Below are 24,484 nucleotides of genomic sequence, written 5' to 3' on the forward strand. Positions count from 1 at the left end.
ATACTGATGACTAGCACTTTTGCTGGAGAAAGAATAGACATTCTATCTTGTTTTGAAATAAGAGATTTTATGTGTGTGCACCTGCACACATGGGCACACATGTGCGTGTACACCCATGCACGTGCATCCTTTATTAGAAGCCGTTCTTTTGGTTCAAAACAAGTTTGAGGCAGGAAGAGCTAAATTGTCTTACTACAATTAGGGTGTCATCCACTGAACGCTAAACAAATCATCATACTTTGTTGCAAAAGATGATTAAATAATCCCTGATTTGATTATTCAAAATGCCCCCCACTCTTGGTCCCAACCAATCACAAGCTAATATTCATTTAGAAAAAGCCATCTTAAAGAGGAGCTAAAACCAAGTTCATTTTGATCCATGTTTGAAAACACATTTTCTTCTGTTCTCAGCAAACATAGTTTGATTTTTTGTAAAATGTGATTTTTTTAGCTCTGAATACAGGCAAGGGGACTACTTTGGTTTGCTGAAGAAAGTCCAAAAACAATTTTGAAAGCCAAGTTCATGGTGGCCACTTTTCCTAACACAATTTCTCAAAACAGATAACAGTCTCAAAATAGTCAAAAAAGAAAAATAATATTGTATATTGATGCACTAAATCCTCATAATGTGCTCTCTAGCTAAAGAAAATGAAATTACTTATAAGGAGCTTTGAGGCAGAAACTATTAACTTATTTTCTTATTATTTACAAAGGAATAGAAAAAAATTATTCTGAACTTCCATTACCAGATGACATTCTGTGAGATACATAATCAAAGAGAAAAAAAAAGTCACCATTTGTACTGAGAATTCAACCTAAAATAAAAGGAAGAAAACAAAAGTAATCTTCCTGCACATTTTTATTTTTTAAGAAAACAATTGAGCTACTGCCTCTTGGTTTAATAAAAGGAAGAATCCAGACAGGTTCTACCTCAATTGAGACAGTAAGACACTAGAAAATTTGTGGGTCTAATTCAAGAAAAAAAAAAAATGAGGATCTGGGTAGATTTTAGGAACATTTAATGTAGAAACTAGTCTTTTAAAAGTCCATAGAATATTCAACATATTTGAAATTTCTATATTCATTTTTTTACTAGGCTATTTTGGACTCTGGTTTTGTGATTAAATTCTAGCAATATAGACACCTTCAATAGTTTTTGTTTGTTTGTTTATCGTTTCTTTTGTGTTTACTTATTATTTCAACCAGGTAAAATGTTTAGACCTATAAGCACTCATGATATTTTATGCTCTACATAGAGCAATATATGATGATATTATATATATATATAGTCTTAGAACTTTATAAAATTATTTGATTTGAGATAATTTGATATTAATTTATTCAGAAACCCATGTGGAAAGAAACAAACATTCAGTAAGCATTCAGCCACATCACATACACTCCTCACCACATCTTCACAGCAAACTCATAAAGGAGATACCATACCTTAATTTTATCAGAAAAGAAATACGGATTCAAAAGAGATTAGACATTTTGGTGATGTTTGCAGAGCTAGTAAATAGTTGAGATAGAATTAAATCTCAGTTTTGTTGGCCTCAAAACCCACTCACTTTTCAGAAATCATACAGATCACTTCTTTTCACTTGAAAGAATGTAAAAATTTTAGGTTTCAAGATTTCACTGATCTATACCATAAATAATTAGTAACCAAATTAAATACACAAAGCTCTTCTCTGTAGTTACACAGTAACAGATGGGTAAGCCTTGGGCACATGTTCCTGATGAGTCAGTATTACCCACATAAGGCGAAAAGAGGAAAGAAGGAGGAGGGAGGAGACAGGAAGAGGAAAGGGAAGGAGGGAAGAGAAGAATGGGGAAGGACGGGAAGAAGTGAGATGAGAAGGCAGAGACAGAAATAAACAATAACAACAACAGATAAGAAATATTGTGAGCAATTGGGAAGCAGCATAGCTACAACATAAAAAGGCTGGGCCATGGAGTCAAGCTATCTGAGTTCATTATTGATTCTTCCGCTTTACCAGCTGTACAACCCTTCCCAAGTCACTGTACTTCTGTGTGTTTCTGCTTCCTTATTAGCCATTATTATTTGACAGCTGTGCATTATACATGATTATCTCATTTAGTATTAAAAGGGAAATAACTTAAAATGTGTTCTAGAAGAGAAGTGTTTCCATTTCTGAACGTCCTCAAATCCTATTTCATTTTTAGTATACATTTTGACTTATTAAGGCCTCCCTGAAGTTAGAACCACAAAGGTTCATAGCATGCAACATAATACTGAGGCTATATAGAGACATAATTTGGGGTCTCGGTTCTGCAGAAATGACTGCTCATACAATTCACTTAGAAATCAGACATGTCTGGGTTTCTGGCAGTTCATGTTGCCTTCAAGCATAATTTAATTCTTGCCTTGTTTTATTCTCCTCTCCAATTGCCTATTTACTAAATAGACAATAACTTGCTGAACTCAGGCTGTGACTGGAGAGAGAAAGAACTTTCTCCTTTGCATGGTTAGGCAGAGCCAACATTGACCAGCAGATGAACCTCAAAATCTGATTGCTCTCATCTTTTCCCCATCACATAGTGAAGGACACCCTTCTCCCCGTGGGAAAGAGAAGATGGGCCCTTTATGTATGCTTTAGTGTGAATAGCCCATCGTGACACTTCCTGCTTCTATTTTATATTGTTCTTATCCTTTAGCCAAAGAAGAGTTACATGTGTAAGACATAAACCTGAGAAGATTTATGGTCAATGAATACTATGCCCATAGTCCAATTTCAAGTAGTCATTTATAGCTACTTGAATATCTCAGTAAGAGAGCAATAACAGTAAGAAACACTGCCAGAAAAATTGTACCAAACAGTATTGCCGCCCCCCTGCCCTACAATATCACAGAAATCAAAGCAATAATTACAAAGTCTGACATATAGTCTGAAGATCAAAGAAAAAAGGAAGGGAGTGATGGAGGGTGGGAAGAAGAAAAAGAAAAGAAAAAAGTAAAAGCAGGCTATGTTAACAAGTGTTCTCCAATAAGCTCCTTTTTCCAGCACTGGAGGAGGAAAAGTAAAAGCAAGCATTAGAAAGACCAGTAAGCAAACACACCACCTGTGCAATCCTCCCAATAAAGAGATGGACTTCAAACTACCACAGATGAAGAGTTACTCCCAGCACCCAATACAGCACTCATCACGTAGTAAGAACTTAATAGCACTTTTTGAATGAATTAATAATTTAGGAACTCGACATTAAATAATTCTAATTCCTAACTGGTCTCCATGCCAAGGCTCAATTCCCCCAGGGCACCATTCACAAGGGTTTCTGTTAGTCATGTTCCAAGGGCTCCCATTTCCATAAAAACACTGTGACTGTTGCCCTTTGAAATTGTGTTTTATGTGGCCGGAACTATCTTAAGATATAGCTACTGTGTTGCACCCATGCCAGGGAACAAGATTTACATGGTTTTCTACAAGAGTTCCCTAATGGGGAATTCTAGTTACTTTTTTCATCTGTTTTATGCTATTATGTTAGCCTTTCCTTGGATTTTCTTCACCGTTTTCTTTAGCCAATATGATCCATCACTGTAACCATCTTCCTCTCTTCAAAACTGCGATGCCTTTGCCTTTCCAACAGACTCAACCACAAATCAATTTATTTAACTATATTGTTTGCTAAACAGTCCATAGTCTCCACATCCCACACCTTAAGTGAAGGTATTACTCCACGTTCTGTTTTTAACTCCACTATTGACTTACTTTACAAATCTTCATTAGGTGAATTCATCTATACTCACAGCTCTCAGGTAGTGATGGCCTCAAACTATCTTCCCAGCTTTAATTTCTCCTACATTCCAGGCATGCAGATGCAATTTTCTAAAATTGAACTACCTGGATGTCTGTTACGTCTGCAATCATAACATGTCCAACATAAAACTATCTGATTGTTCCAATTTTTGCAAAATCTCTCATTTTCCAGCATTCTGTAATCCTACCCAAAGTTAGAATTATGGATGTCATTCTCCTTTTTTCTTTATTGTGCACAGTTAATGGGTCACCAAATTCTATTCCTTTTATCCCCCAAGTATTTTTGAAATCTGAACTTTCATCTCTATCCCACTGCTACCCTAGACCCTTCATTTGATAGTATCTGGATATCTGCAGTAACTCTCCCAGTTGATTTTCCTGAATCCAGCTTTGTTTGCAACTAAATCATCTTTCTCACTGTTGCCAACATCATTCATTCCACTTACTTAAAATCCTTCTATGGCTCTGTAAAGTTTTCTGAATAAAATCTAAGCTATTCAAATGGCATTTTCAAATTGAAAGCACTTCTCCCATAAGAAATAATGATAAAATGATCTACTGCAAACTTTCCGGGGCCCAGGCTGCAACTGTTTCTTAATTGCTCATCTCTGGCCAAGATAAAGAGCCTCCAAGTACCAGCTCCTTTCCTGAAAGAGTCATTGCCAACCAGAGTGAAATTTAGAGGAGACCAAATGCTGCCACCAGGTAATTAGCAAAACAAAACAAAACAAAACTATGTTCTTTCACATTCTCAGGCCCCTTCACAAAATTGGGGTGAAATAAAAATTCAGGGACAGTCTTTCAAGGCTTCTTGGCACTAGCGTTGTCCAGTCAAAGGGTGTAGTTTTCACACAATACAAGGCCAACTTACTAAAGTGAGAGCCTCTATTTGCATAAGCATCTCCAGAGACTAAGGAAATGATATTGGTAGAGAAGCATTGCCTGGCTATCAATTCACTGTGGCCAGCTGTGGTGCCACCTGGCCCGACAACACTAGCATGCTATGGTGTGGACCACGGTGGTGTTTATCTCGTATGTGCCCAGGAACACCCAAACACTGGCACATGGGCATCGATAGAAGAAGTATGTAGAAATCACAGACCCTTTCAAGCTCAAGAAATGTGAACAGTAGGAACCTGAGGTATGCCTGTGTGTAGTAACGACACCCTGCTCCATGCTTTCTTCCTAAGCAAGCACAGATTTTACCTTCTGAGTTTCGTGGTCACATCTTATTTCTATTATGCCTCCCTCAGGTAGCAGTATTATTGTATTATCCAGAATATCTAAATAAGCTTTATTTTATAAATGGAAACATTATTTCCTCAGAAGACAGTACATAGTTTCATGAAAAAGATAAGTTGACTTACCAATTCTTTCTGTTAAACATGTGCCTACCCTCCACTGGAGCTTAAAAAATAGACAAACGCTTTTACAGAAATGCATATGTTTCCGTGGAAAACTGGAAAATTACTGTGCTCATTATTGTTTTCCTTGATGCAGATCAACTATAATTATATGTGGCACTTTTGAATATATAGTATGTTTCAACAAATCATTTCCTCTTCAAATATTTCAGATGGATTAGCTAGACCACGTTTTATTTCAGCATGTTGATGGAAAACAAAACATAATCTCATTAAAACTATTCTTCACTGGAAACATAATTTATTTTATTTTTCATTTTATTTTTATTTTTTTGAAGATGGAGTCTTGCTCTGTCACCCAGGCTGGAGTGCAGTGGCATGATCTCGGCTCACTGGAACCTCCGCCTTCCCGGGTCCAGGTGATTCTCCTGCCTCAGCCGGAGTAGCTGGGATTACAGGCACCCACCCCCATGCCCAGCTAATTTTTGTATTTGTAGTAGAGACAGGGTTTCACCATATTGGCCAGGCTGGTCTCAAACTCCTGACCTCTGGTGATCTGCCCGCCTCAGCCTCCCAAAGTGCTGGGATTACAGGTGTTAGCCACAGCGCCTGGCTGGAAACAATATGTTTTAACATAAAAAACAGAAATGGAATAAGGGCACATATGACTAGATCTATATTTTCATACTTAAACCAATATGGTTTAAGCAGATTTGTTTTTGAAAAAATAATATAAGACTGGGGTTATTAGCCAAAATCTTTTCATTCAGGGAAAGCATGTGTCCAAGTATTATCACTTGGAAAATTTGAAGCTATATTTAATTTTGTATTTTTTATACTTTGTACTAGTTAAATTTTTTAGTGAGAAAGATTCCCAGTTACTAAAAATGTTTAATGTTTTTATTCATCAAAACTGAAAACTAGAAATAACCTTGTTGTTTCTTAACACTTTGGGAGTTTTTAAAACTAACGGTGCCCGGAATGACTTGGGCATGGAAAGTAAGGAATACCTATTGAGCAGTCACCTGGCATTGGTTCATCTACACAGAGATGACAACTAGATTATATTTAGTTGGCTTTTATTGATTTATACTTTTAGTGAGTTACTGCAAAACTAAAATTATATAATAATCATTTTCCATTGCTTTAGAAATTTTAACAGTATTCTGTTCATAAAAACTTTGGCTATGATGATATTTTGAAAATTATAAGGGGCCTTTCCCTGTCTTTCTTCATGTTCTCTGTTGAATTCGTGACCCCATTTTGCAGTTCCTTAAATTACATTATAAATCAGAAAATATACATATCTACTCCAATTGAAAGCTCCATTTCAACCGGCTCCCCTGTTCAGAGCAGCTGCGTCTTTGGATGGTTCACTTAAAGCTTTGGTCGTAGCCTTGACTCAGGTGAGCTTTCGGCAGATGCAATCACCAGACAGCACATGCTACCCAGAATATTAGGTAGACGCCAAAACATGTGTGGTAAGAAAAAACAAAAAACAAAACAAAACAAAAAAGCCCTGCAATGTTTAGCAGGAAAACACAGTGCTACATCTCATACTTTCAGTTGAGAGTCATGAGATCACTCATAAGCAGGCACACAACGCTGTTTTTTGTTTGTTTGTTTGTTTGTTTGTTTGTTTGAGACGGAGTCTGGCTCTGTTACCCAGGCTGGAGTGCAGTAGCGCCATCTCCGCTTACTGAAACCTTCGCCTCCCAGGTTCAAAGGATTCCCCTGCCTCACCCTTCTGAGTAGCTGGGACTACAGGCACCCACCCCCATGCCCAGCTAATTTTTGTATTTTTAGTAGAGATGAAGTTTCACCATGTTGGTCAGACTGATCTTAAACTACTGGACTCAGGTGATCCGCCTGCCTCAGCCTCCCAAAGTGCTGGGATTACAAGCTTAAGCAACCACACCCAGTCTTGATTTTCATTTTGAATAAATCAGTTATGTAGAAATTTGTATTTATTTGAAAAGATGGTGTTATGGCCTGATTTGTGTCTCCCCAAAAGTCAGATGTTGAAGCCCTAAGCTCCAGTGTGACTGCATTTGGAGACAGGGTTTTAAAGAAGGTAATTAAGGTTAGATGAGGTCATGAAAGTGGGGCCCTAATCCGATAGGACTGGAGTCCTTTTAAGAAGTGAAAAATATACCAGAGTGTACATGTTCACATGATCTCTCACTCTCTCTCATGCATGCACATGGAGAAAAGGCCATATGAGGACACAGTGGAAAGGCACCACCTGCAAGCCTAGGAGAGAGGCCTCACCAGAAACCAACCCTGCTAGCACCTTCTTGGACTTCTAGATTCCAGAATTGTGAGGAAAAAAAAAAGTCTGTTGTTATACCACCCAGTCTGTCATATTTTGTTTTAACAGCTAGAGCAGACTCATTACTCTGGAAAAGTGTGCTAATTCTTTGACCCAGCTAGTCCTATCACAAAAAGCACTGTTTTTTAATAATACAAGTTTTAAACATTTAAGCAGATATTCTATACCAATGTCATCAATTAATAAAGATACAAAATTTCCCTCTGTACTATCTGTGCCTTAGCGGCTTTCAAACTTTTAGATTGTGGACCACAAAAACATTAAGATATAAGTGTGTATGTATGTGTGTATGTATGTAATACATGGTTTATTTATAATATTATATGTGTGTATTTGTGTATTGCAAAACAATACTTTTCCTAACTACCTGACTGTATGAAATAGGTTCTGCTCAAGTCTATTTTATTTAAGAAATACATGCTTGTGTGCATGTGTTTTCAAATCCATTTGAAAGCCAAATTATTGCTTGATGTTTGAGTAGTTCTCTTTTTAGCTATGTTATCCAAAACATTCCCTAACTACAATTTCCACTTTTTGCCTTAGCATCTCAAGATATACATGAAGTACATATGAAGAATAACCATCCATCATATTTCTCTCTCTCTCCCATCCCCTACCGCCCCCACAAACACCACACTCACACATGCGCACCACATACAATGAGCCTAAGGTTGAGGCAAATCCATTGAATAGGTCCTGTTCAAAGCAAAGCTTTTCATACAATTTAAATTATAGTGTCAAGCATATTGTCTTACTGACTTGTTTATAATAAAAATATTTCGATTTGATGATGCAACTAAGATATAGACTAATGCATACTGAATAAGTAAATTCCCATTTAGGAAATACGGTATCCTCGAAGTAAAGTATGGATAATTTACATTCTTGCTAGTTCACATAGGCACCTTGTGTATGAATAAAAAATTATATGACTTGGCCTGGCATGGTGGTTCATGCCTGCAGTCCTGGCACTTTGGGAGGCAGAGGCAGGCAGATCACTTGAAGGTCAGGAGTTCTAGACCGGCCTGGCCAACATGATGAAACCCTGTCTTTACTAAAAATACAAAAAAAAAAAAAAATAGCTAGGCATGGTAGTGCCAGCCTGTAGTCCCAGACACTTAGGAGGCTGAGGTGGGAGAATCACTTGAACCTGGGAGGCAGAGGTTGCAGTGAGCTTAGATCATATCACTGCACTCCAGCCTGGACAACAAAGAGAGACTTCGTCTCAAAAACAAAGCAAAACAAAACAAAAAAATTACATCATAATTTTCAAAGAAAACATTTGTAAAGGGAAGTTAATTTCATCAGTTTCTATCTTATTCTATTTCTTTTGGGTGTATGCTTAAAGAATTCACGCTTGTAGCCATCAAAGAGTCTGACACTGATATCTGTGGCCTAGGAATGGATAGTTAAAGGAAGGCAATAGGTACTATAGGGACAGGTTTTACAGATTTGTTGTTCTTTGAAACAATTAGCAAAGTTGACTAAGACTCAGAAGCAAGAAATACACATTTCATAATTAAACATTACCCTGTCACATTCAAACTAATAGTGATCCTGGATATGTAAATATGAAATCAAAATTTAATTTCCAAACAATAGAATTTCAAAATCAATATTCAAATTTCAAATTTTCCAAAATTTCATGGGTCAAAATTCTAATGTTCACTTCTATAAGTATAGTTGTACAAGATAAGTAAATTGACAACTTTTAAAATTGTTAAAATCTATACACACGGAAAACGGCCATAATTCATACAGCTTTGGAATATATATACATGTGTATGTACAAATTTATATAGACATAAGAAAAATAAAATAAGTTAAAGGTAAAAAACCTTTCACATTATTTAGAACATTCACTATTTCATGCTCCTGATTTCTGGATACAAATATTTTCTATTATTTTTTCTTTACAGAATAAAATTTATTTTGTGCCCTTGAGAACACAAGAAAGAAAACAAAAGAAAAAGAAATAACAAAGAAAATGTTTTTAGTTACATCCTTTTTCATTAGAGATTGCCCTCAGTTCTGAGACAGCAATTGGCATAGAAACATTTTCTAAGTGAATAATACAACTCATATATTTGCTCATAGTCTCATATAGCAAATTCATGCCAAACAGGAAATATTGACATTTTTAAATGTTTAAATATTTTAAATGTAAATGTAAACATAATTTAAAATAATCTTTATTGAATTAACTAAATAGAAGTGTTTTTGCACACTTCTTAATTCTCACCTCTTCTTTTGTCTTTTTAGATATCACTCGGAGCCAATCTCCAATCATGCTCAGGACAGCAGCAAAGTAAGCAAGCCCTACAAGGATCCAGAACCACACGACAGGCTTATAGAAGTCCAGATATTCAATATCAGATCCACCTGGAGACAAAACAAAGTAGAACAAAATAACTTCATATTCTTAAAAGTAAACAATCTAGGTATTGCTAAAATTACTAACTGAATTTTGGTTTGCAAAACATAGAAATCTAGTATTCTTGTCAATGGACTTATATTATTTTCTTCATTTTGGATTTCTGATTTTCATTCAAGTAATTCTTACCTATTTTTCAAGAACAAGTTAAGTTTTTCTTAATGAAACCTTTCATTGCTTCTTCAGATCATCATGATTTTTCCTTGCTTCATGTTTCATTTACATTTATATAATCCATCTCAGTCTTGTACTTAATTATTCTATGTGTACTAAGTTTCTTTTTCCACCTCTATTTTAACAAATAGAAGATAGCGATTATACTTTTGTTGGTGTGCATTTAACTTAGCATATTTACCTCATTGCCAATAAATACATGCTAGCTAATCAACTTAATGCCAAACTGAACAGCAAGTGAACAACTCTAGCGATGGTTCATATTTTAAAGTCATCAGTACAATGAATCACTAACAAATGCCAGAGACAATGACTTGATGGTTCGAAGGAGAACAAATAGAAATTTGCAGGTAATACTACCATTCATCACTCTCTGACTTTTCTGAGAAATTCCCATGACTGTCATAAAATAAAACCATAGCTCTCAAGAAAAAAAAATTGGCAAGGCTCTTTTTTTTTTTTTTTACTCTAATCCTTGAAGAACTTCTCCATCCACTTGGAACAATACCTATACCTATGAGAATCTGGGTTCATTTCAACACACCCTTTGTTCAGTACCCCATTAATATGGGGGCATTTATTAAGTCCCAACAGTGAAACTGTTTTTTATTTTCACAAATAAGAAATCAAATACCTCTCTTGAAAAATTCATAATTTAGATCAAGAAATCCTCATATAGATATTTAACCTTAATGGGGTATATTGCATGATGGCAAAGAGAATACAAAAACACTATGAGAGGACATAGAAGAAATGATTTTTACTTCTGGAAGAAGGAAAGTAAGAATGGGAAAGTGAGTCTTAAGTAATGAGGATCAAAACTTGGAATAGCACAGTGTGGAAAATATATAGTATAGTCAAATGACTTCTAGTCATGGATAAATCTCCACATGTATTTGACCAAAGAGCAGATAAGTAGAAGAGAGAAATCTAGAAAAAGTAGGCTGTATCTGATTGTAAAGATTTCATCTTAACTCAATGGAGAATAAGTAAAAGTCTCTAGGGAGACAAGTCCTATATATTCATATTTGACTATCTCCACAGAAAGATCCAGTGGCAGAGAAGAACGAATTGACAGGGAAGCCCCATGAGAAGCTTTTGTTCTGAATTAGCTAAGAAATTATTGTGTCTGAGTTAGGGCAGAGATGGCAAGAAGAGTCATTTTACAGGCCGAATTATCAAGGACCGATGGCCAGTTACTTGTGATAAGTGAGAGGAAGAGCTCTCTGATGACCAAAGACCCACACTGTGGGTCTTTGGTGATATTGTAACTGAATGGGGGAAGAAAGATTGACTTTTTTAAAACAGGTAATTAAAACTGAGAACTGACAGGTTTGTAGTGCTTGAGGTAATAACCAAAAAGATCCTTAAAATGCAAATCTAACACTTACTAGAACAGGGCAGAAGATAAGGATTTTAGGACCAACAGCATAGAGACTGGAGGTGCTTAAAAGAGCGTGGATTTGCTCAATTCACAAAAATTCAGCCAGTAAATTGCAAGTATATCAAAGATCAAGTATAAAATACTGAATATAACATTATTGTAGAGAAATTAAATTTTGCTAATAAGTTGCAGGTATATATTAAAAATCAAGTATAAATTGCAAGTATATATTAAAATCAAGTATAAAATACTGAGTATAACATTATTGTAGAGAAATTAAATTGTAAGTTGCTCATGATGACATTTTCAAATAATAAAGGGTCAATAAAAAGACAGCATTTTTCTGTCAGGTAAATAAATTGAATAGGCATCGTTCAGCTTTCTTTTGGGACAAAAGTAATTTTACGAATACATTTTACAAAGTGAATAATATTATTTTCAAATATTATAAAAATTTTACTTTGTGCAACATTAAAAACTCATTTCTGGGAATAATTGTAAATGCATCTCATGATGGTTAAGAGTTGGCCCATGGAGGATACAGCTCTAAAACTTCACAGAACTGACTTAAGAAATATGTGTGTAAACCTGTTACATGATAGGCTCACCAGTGAATTTCATTTTTTCAAATGTTTCCATTTCAATGAAACCAAAATGACATTTTTTCCCAAGTACTTTCTCTTTCAAAACCAGAAAAAATTTTCATCCAAATATTTGTGACTCATTTAACACATAAGTTCACCAAGATGTTGACTTTAGAAGAGTTAGTTCATGCTCAGATTACTTTTTATAAGTCTTCTTTCTTATAAACAGGATGTCACAGTTTGAGAAGAGTAAATTAGCTTAATCACTAAAAGGTCTATATTTGGGTAAAATGTTCAACCCACAAGTTTTAGTGGAGTCTAAGCCCAGGGGAAAAAATGTTTTTTCCTTTTTAAATTGCCACTCTCAAGATGAAATACTGGCAGTCAGATGATTTAGGAAAAACGAATACTATATATACGAAATATTGTCAAACAACTTCCAAATCCTACTCACTTGCTGATATCTAAGATTCATGAATTAATTTTCACGTTAATCAATTCATTTCATCTAAGAATCTTATCCAAATTAACATATCTGTGATGTCAGGATAACTTGCTAAGAAAAATTGTTTTATTTTTAAATTAGGAATAAATTAGGAAATACTTTTTAAAAAACTTCTTGACTTTTACAAGCATTAATTTCAATCTAGCTATATTCAGGAAACCTACTCATTTGTCTCTGGCATACTAAGAAAACCTAGGGTAATTTCTATTATTGACTTATTATTGACAGGGCTCCTGCCCCTGTCTCCCACACTCTGTTTTTGCTCTTTCCACAGACTTCGGAGATGCAGCCTACAAGATGCTACAGCCCTACTCTCCCCTCCTAGGTCCCCCACTGACCTGGCAGAAATATTCACTCCACTGCTTTTCTTTTTTTCTTTATTGTCACTAAAAACATGCACATAAATCCTTTCCATTTTAAGAACTTTCTGGCTAACCATAATAGGACAGTATACAGTTGGTAATAAAAATAACAAAGAGGTGTGGAGGTATAAAGGTTTTGGGAATCTTATAAACTTTTCCAAGTAGTTAAAATAAGTCTACTCATCCTGACATTCTTATATGATATATGACAGCTTCTTTTAGATGGTGCGATCTCTCTCTAGATCTCTTGTCCTTAATGCTTGTGTGAGGAACTCAGTCAGAGCCTAATCCAATCTAGTAGATTAAACTACAAAAAATATAGCTTAGGAAAGTTCAGGCTGGTATTATTGCTAGGGAACCATTATCTCCATAAAGCAGGTTTCCTAAACATTTGCTGGAAATAGTCCCTCTACCCAGCATTAAGAAAGCCCTAGATGGCTCCAAAGAATCATTGATTAGGCGACAGAACAACCCATGAGGCCATGGCAGGCATCTCGTAGAAGGCCTTTTTTTTTTTTTTTTTCTTTTTTTTTTTTTTTGAGATGCAGTCTCAGTCTGTCACCCAGACAAGAGTGCAGTGGTGCATTTCGGTTCACTGCAACTTCCACCCCCTGGATTCAAGCAATTCTCCTGCCTCAGCTTCCCGAGGAGCTGGGAATACAGGCACTTGCCACCACACCTGGCTGATTTTTTGTATTTTTAGTAGAGACAGGGTTTCACCAGGTTGGCAAGGCTGGTCTCAAACTCCTAACCTCAAGTGATTTGCCTGCCTTGACCTCCCAAAGTACTGGGATTATAGGCGTGAGCTGCCACAAAGGCCCCTAGAAGACTTAAAAAAAAAAATTGGCCCTGTAAACCCTGCCTAACCTAGTTAATATGCTCATTTCCACTGATTTACAGAATATTCAAAATCAGATTTGAAGAGTGGGATGAAAAGGAAGACTTACTGATTACCTCCATAAATGAAATCATTTCATCCTAACGCCCTGTGGGTAGGTGTTGAGGGGAGTTGCATTCTCATGCTTCACACTTCCATTGACTTAGGGCAGGGCTATTAGTAAGACCATGTGGCCATAGAATTAAGTCACATTGCCAGCTTCCTTTTGCAGCAATAAAGCTGATGATCCAATTGCCATCACTCTCATGGTCTGTTTGGAACTCAGGAATGAAAGACCAGTTTGTACCAGCTCCTTGAAATCCCAACAGTAAGTATCCCACCTTAAAATAGAGATGTCATAATATCAGCAGAGAAAATAACATATGGCAGGTCACTCAAGAAAGGGGTAGCAGAGCTAGAGTTCAACACAGGTGTCTGAATAGCTCCAAAACACAGGCTCCTTCATTGAACCCAATGGTCCATGTCATCTATGATGTCAGCTACTGTCCTTCTTATCATTTATCCACCAACCTGTTTTGCTCATACTGCCTGGGAAGTACTTAGCTAAGGCAGGAAACACTAAATTGGACAAGGCATGCCTCTTCTCGAGGTTCTCACCTAGAAACCATGTGGGTCTGAAGACAAGCACCATTCCACCAAGGGCCTCCTTACCTTGCTCTGTCCTCTCTCCAGCAGCTCCCAGCCATCGGCCCTTTTGCGTGCTAAAGAACTTGGGCATACAACATCCCTATCCCTTAAATATAATTTTTTTTCTCTGTGATTTTCTTTCTGAATCACAAAGTATTTGTAAAGAAAAAAAAGATATATCCTGGTTTTAAAGAATAACCAAGCCACTCCAGACTAAGGTTATCAGTTCCATACACCTCTTCTGATTTTCTAAAATGGCATATCTGTTATAGAATATAAACATAGATAAATAACTCCATTATAAAGAAAATGGGGGTCATTCCTTTAAACCGGTCTATAATTATTTTAGCTTAAATATCAAACATGGATTTTAATTTTGTGGGGTTTGTTTGACTTTACTTTTATTAATTAAAGCTATCCCGTCTTAATATGAAGGAGGGAAAATCTTAATTTCTGTTTTAGTATATCTTATTTTGTTGTTAAGTAATTTAACTGAATAAGGTGTTTCTCACTGCTTTAAGGACTCAGAACCCCGTTTAATAATGTTATAAATCCTATTTTCTTTTTAACAAATGGAAATATGACTTCAGTATGAAACAATAGCTTACCTACTAAACCAAACTTTTCATATGCCATTAAGTCAGAAAACCAGAATGCCAACAAAGGTGATATTTGAACTTGTATTTGGGGATTTGAAATTTCAGCATTCGAGAAGTTGTCCATGTCCCTCTAGGTACTTGTTCTTAAACTGGGAAGACTGCCATGAAAAGAACAGCAGTCTGATGATCATAAAGAAAGAAAAACCAACACATGACATCACTCACTCATCGTTAACAAAGATGGAACAGTATATACATATACCGAATTGTTATTCTTAGAAATTGTCTTTAAATCTCAATCTAGAACAATTTGGAATATTTTTCACAGAATGTAGTACAATTTACTTCCTGCCCCACGAAGCTGTAATTATCCATTACTGAATACTTTTCTCCTCAATATTTTCTCCACATGTTTTTACAATACTTCTATATATCCATTCTGAACCCTAAAAGTTAAGGAACTTTTTGGTTTGTTCATAGTCCCTAAGACTTCTGAACCATTTGGGTCAAATTCCACTTATTTAATCATGCAGATGGCCATTATTTCTGTTGTGAGTTCTCTAAGAGTCACGAGTTAAATCAGGGAGTGACTAAACCCTTTACAGAATTTTCCTGTGTAATAAAACAGAGCAAATAACAGGAAGAGAAAAAGATTCCCTATTTAATTGTTGCTCCAGGATTTCATACATTCTGTCTCACAGGAACAGGAACTAGAACAATTATTGTCACTAAGTGCTAAACACAGTATCTGATATACAATATGTGTCCATTAAACACCTAAACAAACAAATGATCAATGAATATAAAACATCCTCCTAGCAGTCACACAAACCCGCCTTTTCCAAACAAAGCAAATTTTCGGAGCCATTGTGATGGTGGTAATGACTGCTCTTCAATAGATCTCACTCTTTTTCAGGTACTTTCCTTGTTACCTGTTAAATTCCTGGCAAATTTCTACTCAGTTATCAGCTCAACAATAGCAATTTTAATACCTGGCCTTTGACATGGTTGCAAAACTCTTAGTCAACACAAGGTGCAGTTTTCTAGAGGTCTCCGTTTGAACTAACTGCTTGAGGGTTGCAAGGAGAAACATGCCATGGTTTTTAAAGATATTTATGTTTTCATGATAAAATTCTCTTAAATTGAGCAAGCTCTGAGCACTCCACTGAATGAGTCATAATTTCAGTTATACAGGAAAGCAAACAGTGTGGTTACTAAATATTACATTTCCAATAATGACTTTGAAAATGTAATTCCAAGAAAACTGAGTCCTTAATATGAGAAATACAAATATGTGCTTCCTAAGTAAAGAATATGATGGCAAATGATTATAACACTGTGAAAAACTATAAAAATGTAGTAAAGGTAAATACGCCAGAAGAGGAAAAATTTTACCTGGGAAAGTCCCAAATTGTATTATACCTCTATATGAGGGAGCACCAGGTACTAAGCATGAAGCCTGGTTGACCTAGTAAGCATTCAAAACTACATGTGTGATGAAGAAAATTTCATTATTTAACCAAATATACTAAATTTCACTGATCAGAATTCCATGATGATGTATTTGGATGGTTAAATAAATTCATGCTCAGATGGAATATGTGTTTGCATAATATTAACCATGAGGATTTCTTAGAACATCTGGATTTTTGCCTAGAACTTTTGGATTTTATTAGAAAACTAGGTAATGTGAGGACGCTGCTTTGTGAAACTATAAATTCTTCTCTGGCTTTTTCACTCTTTCACATTACCCTTACAAAATATTACCTCAGGTTTATGGAAAGGAGTATTTTTTTTCTTTGTTTCCTATTTAAAAAGAAAAAAAAATTTCAGACAGGGTCTTGCTCTGTCACCCAGGCTAGACAGCAGTAGCACAATAATAGTTCACTGCAACCTCGAATTCCTGGGCTTAACTAATTCTGAAAAGGGGTGTTTTTAAGGACTTCACTGGGCAGCTCCTAAACAAGCTATGGAAATGAATTCACTGGCTTGTATAACCCCTTTAAGGTATAGATCCTAAGGGTTTATATTAAAGGAGCTACCAGCCTTGAAAAGGAATTTTTAATTGTGTTAGGTTGGGTAATTATTTCACTTTTCTCTAATTTTGAAGAATCACCACTTTATGGTTTTTGTTTTTTGTTTTTTTTTGTTTGTTTTTTTAAGTCTTGGGCCTTTGTAAAAGAAGACAAGTTGTAAAAAAGCAAGCGTTCATACATTACCATATAATTAATAAGACTTCTTAGATTTTAATGAAGAAAGAGAAAAGCTTATTTAGCTAGCAAGCATGACTTAACAACTTACCACCCCAGACTACCAGTCAAATGAAAAATCAAATGACAAAAATTAGGAAACAGAACATAGGAAATCAACACCAATTCTCACATACAATTTTGCCATTAACTTTAACTTATCTCTACAAATTTGATTATACATCATTACTGATGATTTCAAAATCCCAGCAATTTGGGAGGCCAAGGCAGAAAGTTCGCTTGAGCCCAGGAGTTCAAGACCAGCATGGGCAACAAGGAGAGACCCCATCTCTACAAAAAATACACAAAATTAGCTGGGTATGGTGGCATGTGTCTGTGGTCCCAGCAACTTGGGAGGCTGAGGCAAGAGAATTTCTTGAGCCCAGAATGTCGAGGCTGCAGTGAGCCACAATCACGCCACTGCACTCCAGCCTGGGCTACAGAGTGAGACTCTGTCTCAGCAAATAAAAATAAAAAGATAAAATAAAATTAAGTAAATAACACTTTGCAAAATAATTTCCTTTCTCTCTTCTCACCTTTTAGGAAAAATTACTCTGCACTTGCTACTCTTAGCAACAGGGATCTGCTTACTCATATGACAAATAAAAGTGTCTACAGATTCTGTGACCTCCCAAGTCCTTTTTAGCCCCAGAACCCTGAGCACTGAGAGAGAACAGAAAGCGCCATCAGGAAGGAGCAGACAGATACCAATCACTAAGGCAACCAGTCACTAAAACATGTTCTCTACATAAATAAATATGAAGTTAAAATTTTCTGGGAGATCTCTTCCTGTAGAGAAAGTACTAAACACTGAATTCCTACATTCAGCCACATACACAGAGACACCTGAGCACTGCCTGTTTATTTGCACCAGTGGTCTCTAAATGCCTTCGATTCATCACCCACAGTGATAAACGGCAAAGTATTGCACATTATTTATGAATTAGAAATGTATTATGCTCTACTATATTATATCATAAATATTATGATATTTAAAAAGTAAAGAAGTAGTGAGATTTAGAAATACATAGAAATAGGAGTTTTCATATTTTCTTTTTTTTCAAGATGGGGTCTTGCCCTGTTGCCCAGGATGGAGTGCAGTAGCATGTTCATAGCTCACTGCAGCCTCCTGAGATAACACAAGTGATCCTCCCACCTCAGCCTCCCAAATAGCTAGGATTACAGGTGCATGCCACTATGTGCACCAAATTTTAAAAAGTTTTTGTAGAGACAGGAGTCTCACTATGTTGCCCAGGTTGGTCTTGAACTTCTGGCCTGGTGATCTTCCTGCCTCGGCCTCTCAAGTGCTGCCATTTTGCCACCATACCCAGCCTAATCGTCATGTTCTCTTATTGCAGAAAATCTACTTTTCTTGCTCATTCCTTGGGGGCAAGCACTATTTCAGAGTTCTGGTCTAAACCACCCCATCATCACTTGTTCTTAAGATGCTTCTAATAATTATACTAATGTTAAGAAATACAGATCTATTACAATTTGTATCCTAAACACTTATGAATCACTTTCCAAAATATACTTCTTTTCCTTTAATAACACCACAGTTTGAAGAATACATTCTTTAAGTTGCCTTCAGAAAAGTTCAATATAACAATGTAACCTAACCCTGATCCTCCTCAGAGCAAATTTTGCAAGTTTTGCAGACTGACATCAAATATTAAGTGTGCATTATGGAAGGGACATTTTTGTTTCCTTATGAGATTTATAGCCCAATAGAAAGATGAAGAGGTTCAAGCTAGAGCAATTCCTCTTGCTTTTCCCTGGCAAAATAGCAAAATTAAGTGAGAACACTGTCTTTAGTACATCTAATAGCAAGAGGGAAAGTTCTAAACAGTAAATAATTGATATTTCCCAGATGGGGAACTCAATAGCTAATTTTATAGTCATAAGGTACCCAGAAGCAAAGTCCAATTTTGTGTACTCTATTGGACTATATGTGGCAATTCTTTTCCAAGGTCCTTTAAAAGAAATTCACAATTTCTGTTTTTTCCAAAGACTCTTGCAAAGGGCACACATCTGCTACCTAGCCGTTGCCACATCTGCCCCCCCAATCCACATTCTCATTCCAAAAACACTCTCTGGACACAAGGACCTGGAGTGTAAAGATGACAGTACTAGCAACAGGGTATCATAGCTTCACAAAGATTAACACAGCCACAAAAATATTTAAGTTAAGGAGATAGTGATGAATCAGCAAAACTAGTGTCAATTTATCTTACTCAGCATCTGTCATATTAATCACATCAAATTCTTATGCTAATTATAATCAACGTATATTTCTACAAATTTGTATTATTTCCTCTGTCAAATAAAAATAAAAGTTACAGATTTGAAGATGGGTAACAATATAATAAAAGCTAATAAAAATAAAGTTGTTTATTTGATTATTCTTACTGGCACACAGCTATCACTCTCCTATTCTATGATACTATGCCATGACTCTCTGAATTTTTCATCTTCTACAAAACCATAAAGAAAAATATTTTTTTTCCTAAACTGGTTTATACAATGGTCACAAATATAATATTGTTTAGGACTCTACCCACATTCATTTTTATTTATACTTTTTGTATTTTTTTGGTCTCAGATCTTTTGGGCTACATACTGAATTGACACTGTGAGTTGTTTAAAATAACATTGATACGGTTTGGGCTGTGTTTCCACCCAAATCTTATCTTGAAATATAGTTCCCATCATCCCTATGTGTCATGAGAGGGACCCTGTGGGAGGTAATTGAATCATAGGAGTGGTTTCCCCCATGCAATTCTCATGATAGTGAGTAAGTTCTCACGAAATCTAGTGGTTTTATAAGGGGTTTCCCCCTTCACCTGGTTCTCATTCTTCTTCTCCCTGTCACTATGTGAAGAAGGACATGTTTGCTTCCCCTTCTGCTATGATTGTAAGTTTCCTGAGGCCTCCCCAATCATACTGAACTATGAGTCTATTAAACCTCCTTCCTTTATAAATTACCCAGTCTCGGCTATGTCTTTATTAACAGCGTGAGAATGGATTAATAATACAAACACATACAATATGATGTGAGCCCTGAAAACATAAAACCTGTCACATAATACCTATATATTCCACTGTTGCTATAAGGCCTTATTAGTTACATTTAAAAAGTGATAAGGCAGCCTAAGATTAATGCATCACAAGCATACGTTTTGTTATCATCACTATGTCTTACTTTCTCCGGTATTAACAAACTTTCCATTTCTACTTAAGCCAATTATACATCTTGAATAAGAGGTAGAAAAATGAATATTTCAGGACACAAGCTTATCTCATATGGAGTTAGAAATGTCTGAAATTCTCCTTTCCACATTCTGCTAATTATAAAACGAAAAGATCTTCAGCAGAGTGATGCACCCCCCTTTCCCAGGGTCCCCATCCAGAGAGGATGTACACTGGTACATCTACATTGTAGATGTCCTCGGTACATCTACAGTGTACAGAGAGGTGTACACTGTATTTTTGACCAAAAGCAAAGCTTTGTTCATGAAAGTGTCCCCATCTTCATCGATATTAGGGGATTTGCCTAGTTGAACCTTAATTAACAAATCAACAGAAACAGATAAATATTAGCCCTCTCTGAGATCTTACAGAACTTCAGAAAGTCTTTTCTGTTCTAAAAATATTTAAGTAAGAAATTTGGGTCAAGGAAGAACAGTAAACAGCCAAAAAGTATAAAACTCTGTTAAAACTAAATTAGGCTAATGAGGTTATTCTGAGAATTTTAATAACACATTCCTACTCTAATTTTTACCATGTTTTTTAATACTTCAAACTGAATTGTTTAAGAGAATGGTTTCGATTTATGGTAGCTGGTAAAAATGATCCATAATAGATTAGTATACTTACTTTTGCCACCATTATTGTATTTTATTTAAAATTGGAGTTAGAACAGTAATAATAGTGAGAAATATAGTTAGGAAAGAGAGAACTGAATTAATAGGCACATAGGACCTTACAGATACAACAATAAAGCAAATGGCAGTTGAAATAACATATATATTATAGAAGAGGAAAAGTTTTCTAAATGTGAGTAGAAAAATGTAGACACTTTAGGTCTACATGACCTACTTTAAGTTAAGTTACAAAATGCTGTCCTAAGATTGAAAATTAAGTGGGTAAATATCTTGGAGAAAAAAATGTTTTAAGTAGCCAAGAACTTCTTCTGAAGTTTGCAGCTGTTTTTAAAACTAAGGCAGAAAAGAGCCTAAGTAGAAAGGGCAAAGATAAGTTAAACCTGAATTCTTGTGCCACTAAAAATAATAATAATAAATTCGTTTTTTCCCCAAGACAGAAAAAAATGATTAATGGCTTTTAGTGTGCTTCAGCAACTTGAAAATAGCAAGATAGTGCATAAAGATCAACTCTGTAAGCTTTAATTCAAGAAGGAAAATGATAATTCACTGGAATCATGAAGGAAACCCAGAACCTGGGGAGGAGAACCTGAGCAAACAGCCCCCATGACAGCATCTGGCTGATTAACATGAGTGACAGAAGCAGATTGCCTTCCTCTGTGACTCACCTTTCCACTGGGATCCGAGCAACTCAGGCCAAGGGAGAGAGGTTATTTCTCCCAAGCCCTGGAACTAACTTGGGGAGATCTTGGAAATGCAGTGAGGGAAAGACACTGGGAAAAGCTGCAACCATTTTCCCAGACCTGGGACAGACAGCAGGAGGCCATTTTTAATCTGGACAAATACAAAGTCAGCAATTCTGTGGTGACCTAGTAGCATGCCCACACAGGATTTTAGTCTTGGGCCAGAAACTGGAGTGCCTGCTCTGGAGAGGGGCAGGAGCTTCCACAGCCACAACTGTGGAAAGTGCCTCAGCAGCAGGTGCTGGAATTGTGCTCTCCTCCATCACAGGCCTGGGTAGGGTGCGGTGGGGAGAGCTGCTGCTGCTGCAGTTTCTCTTGGGCAAGGACACTTGTAGGCAGGGGCAGATTGGTGACATGGAACCAGTCTGTATGTGTCATTACTGAGTGTCCAGCATGCTCCCCTGAGACTTGGTGCAGTGGGCCCTTTCCACTGAAACCCCAGGGAGAACTCCATGCATTCAGAACACCCACTTGTCTGGCTCAGCAACCTAAGCTGCCTAACCCTTCCTGGACATAGATTGTTATGCAGTAAACCCCTCTCTGTTCCAACTCTAGGCAGAGCTCCAGGCATTTGGAATACCTCCTCACCTGGATCTGCAGCCTGAATAACTCTGCCCTTCCTGTGCATAGATCATGGTGAAGTGGGGCCCTCTCTGCTCCACACCCAGGCAGATCTCCAGGCATTCAGAGCATCTGTTTGCCTGGTTCAGCAGCCTGAGTCATCCCATCGCTCCTTTGCAGAGATCTTGGTGCAAGGGGGCACTCTCTGCTGCATGCTCAAATCTCCAGGCATCTGGAGCAACTACTCTCTTGGATTAGGAGTTTAGATCTCCCTCATCCCTGGGTAGAGAACATGGGGTCAAGGAGTTCCCCAGCTCCAAGCTTAGGCACACTTCTGGACACTCAGTGGCCATGCACTGGATTCTCCCTCGGTGCTGTGCTTGTACCTGCCATCAAGGGACCTGTAAGCAAACCTGCCAAGTCCAGCCCTGCGTATCTTGGCCTTCCCTGGCCTGAGCAGAGAGCTCAAAACACTGAGCAATCCAAAAATCAGCCCATTGCCTTATGCAACAGAAAGATATTCTCATTAAACAAGGATTAAGTACATACCCAGCCTCACTGGCCACAGCTGGCTCTTACCCATAAGTGCCATCTACTGGCTTGTATGTTGAGAGCATAGCTCAAGATAAAACCTGCTGACAGAAATACATAGGGCTATAGAAGCAAAGTCAAAATACCCTGCCCAGCATTCTCTACAGTCACACCCTATATAAGAAGCAGGGGAGAGGAGGAGAGAAAAGAAGAACATAGTAATATTATAGGGGAAGAAAGAAAAATAAAAATATGCTATTCATATAAAAATGATTACAATCATTAGAAGTGGCAGTGTCTCCAGATGAGAAAGAACCAGGGCAAGACTTCTGGCACCATGAAAAAAGTCTGAATATAGTGACACCACCAAAGGATCACAATAGCTAGCTAGTAATGACCCCTAACCAAAATGGAAACTCAGAAATGACAGATAAAGAATTCAAAGCATGGATTGCAAGGAAGCTTAACAAAAGCCAGTACGCAGTTGAAAATCAACACAAAGAAACTTCTAAAGCAATCCAGGAAGTGTAAGAGATAAACATCTTAAAATAAGTCAATCAGAGCTTCTGAAATTGAAAAACTCACTTAAGGAATTTCAAAATAAAATTGAAAGCTCTATCAACAGACTGGACCAATGAGAAGAAAGAATTTCAGAGCTTGAACTCTAATCTTTTGAACTAACGCAGTCAGACAAAAATAAAGAAAAAAAATTTTAAGAAGTAAAGAAAGTCCTTCAGAAATACAGGATTATGTAAAGTGGCAAAATCTACAAATTATTGGCATTCCCAAGAGTGACAGAGATAAGGAAAACAACCTGGAAAACATATTTGAAGGAACAATTCAATAATATTTCCCTAATCTTTCTAGAGAGGTAGATACTCAAATATAAGAAATCCAGAGAACACCTGTGAGGTACTATACAAAACAAACATCATCACCAAGGCATATAGTCACCAGACTGCCTGACGTCAATGCTAAAGAAAAGATCTCAAAGGCAGCTACAAACAAAAGTCAAATCATATATAAAGAGAACACCATCAGACTAATAGTGGATTTCTCAGCACAAACCTGATAAGCCAGGAGATATTGGGGGCTTATTTTCAGTATTTTTAAAGAAAAGAAATTTCAATCAATAATTTTATGTTCCACCAACCTAATCTTCAGAAGCAAAGAAGAAATAAAATATTTTTCCAGCTAAGCAAGCATTAAGGGAATTTGTTACCACTACATTAACCTTACAGGAGATACTTAAGGGAGTTCTAAACATGGAAAAAATAAATGATGCCTGCTAACACAAAAACACACTTAAGTATATAGCACACAGAGCCTATAAAGCAACCACAAAGTAGAAACTACATAGCAACCAACTAACAACTTCACAATGGGATCAAAACCTAACATATCAATATTAACCTTGAATGTATATGGTCTAAATGCCCTCACTTAAAAGGCACAGACAAGTTGGAAACATAAA

At 36.6% G+C, this 24,484-nt stretch overlaps 1 protein-coding gene across 3 annotated transcripts in view; it reads right to left on the reverse strand.

Moving 5' to 3' along the window:
- KCNK2 (potassium two pore domain channel subfamily K member 2) overlaps nt 1–24,484 on the reverse strand; it is a 231,229-nt gene that overhangs the window by 31,626 nt on the left and 175,119 nt on the right. For all 3 annotated transcript variants that reach the window (XM_017949549.3, XM_017949550.2, XM_017949548.2), the window contains exon 6: nt 9,721–9,860. In XM_017949549.3, coding sequence (XP_017805038.2) covers nt 9,721–9,860 — 140 coding nt within the window. The remainder of the gene's footprint in view (nt 1–9,720; nt 9,861–24,484) is intronic.

The sequence above is a fragment of the Papio anubis genome, chromosome 1 (genome assembly GCF_008728515.1).
Source record: "Papio anubis isolate 15944 chromosome 1, Panubis1.0, whole genome shotgun sequence".
In the NCBI taxonomy this organism is placed as follows: Eukaryota; Metazoa; Chordata; class Mammalia; order Primates; family Cercopithecidae; genus Papio; species Papio anubis.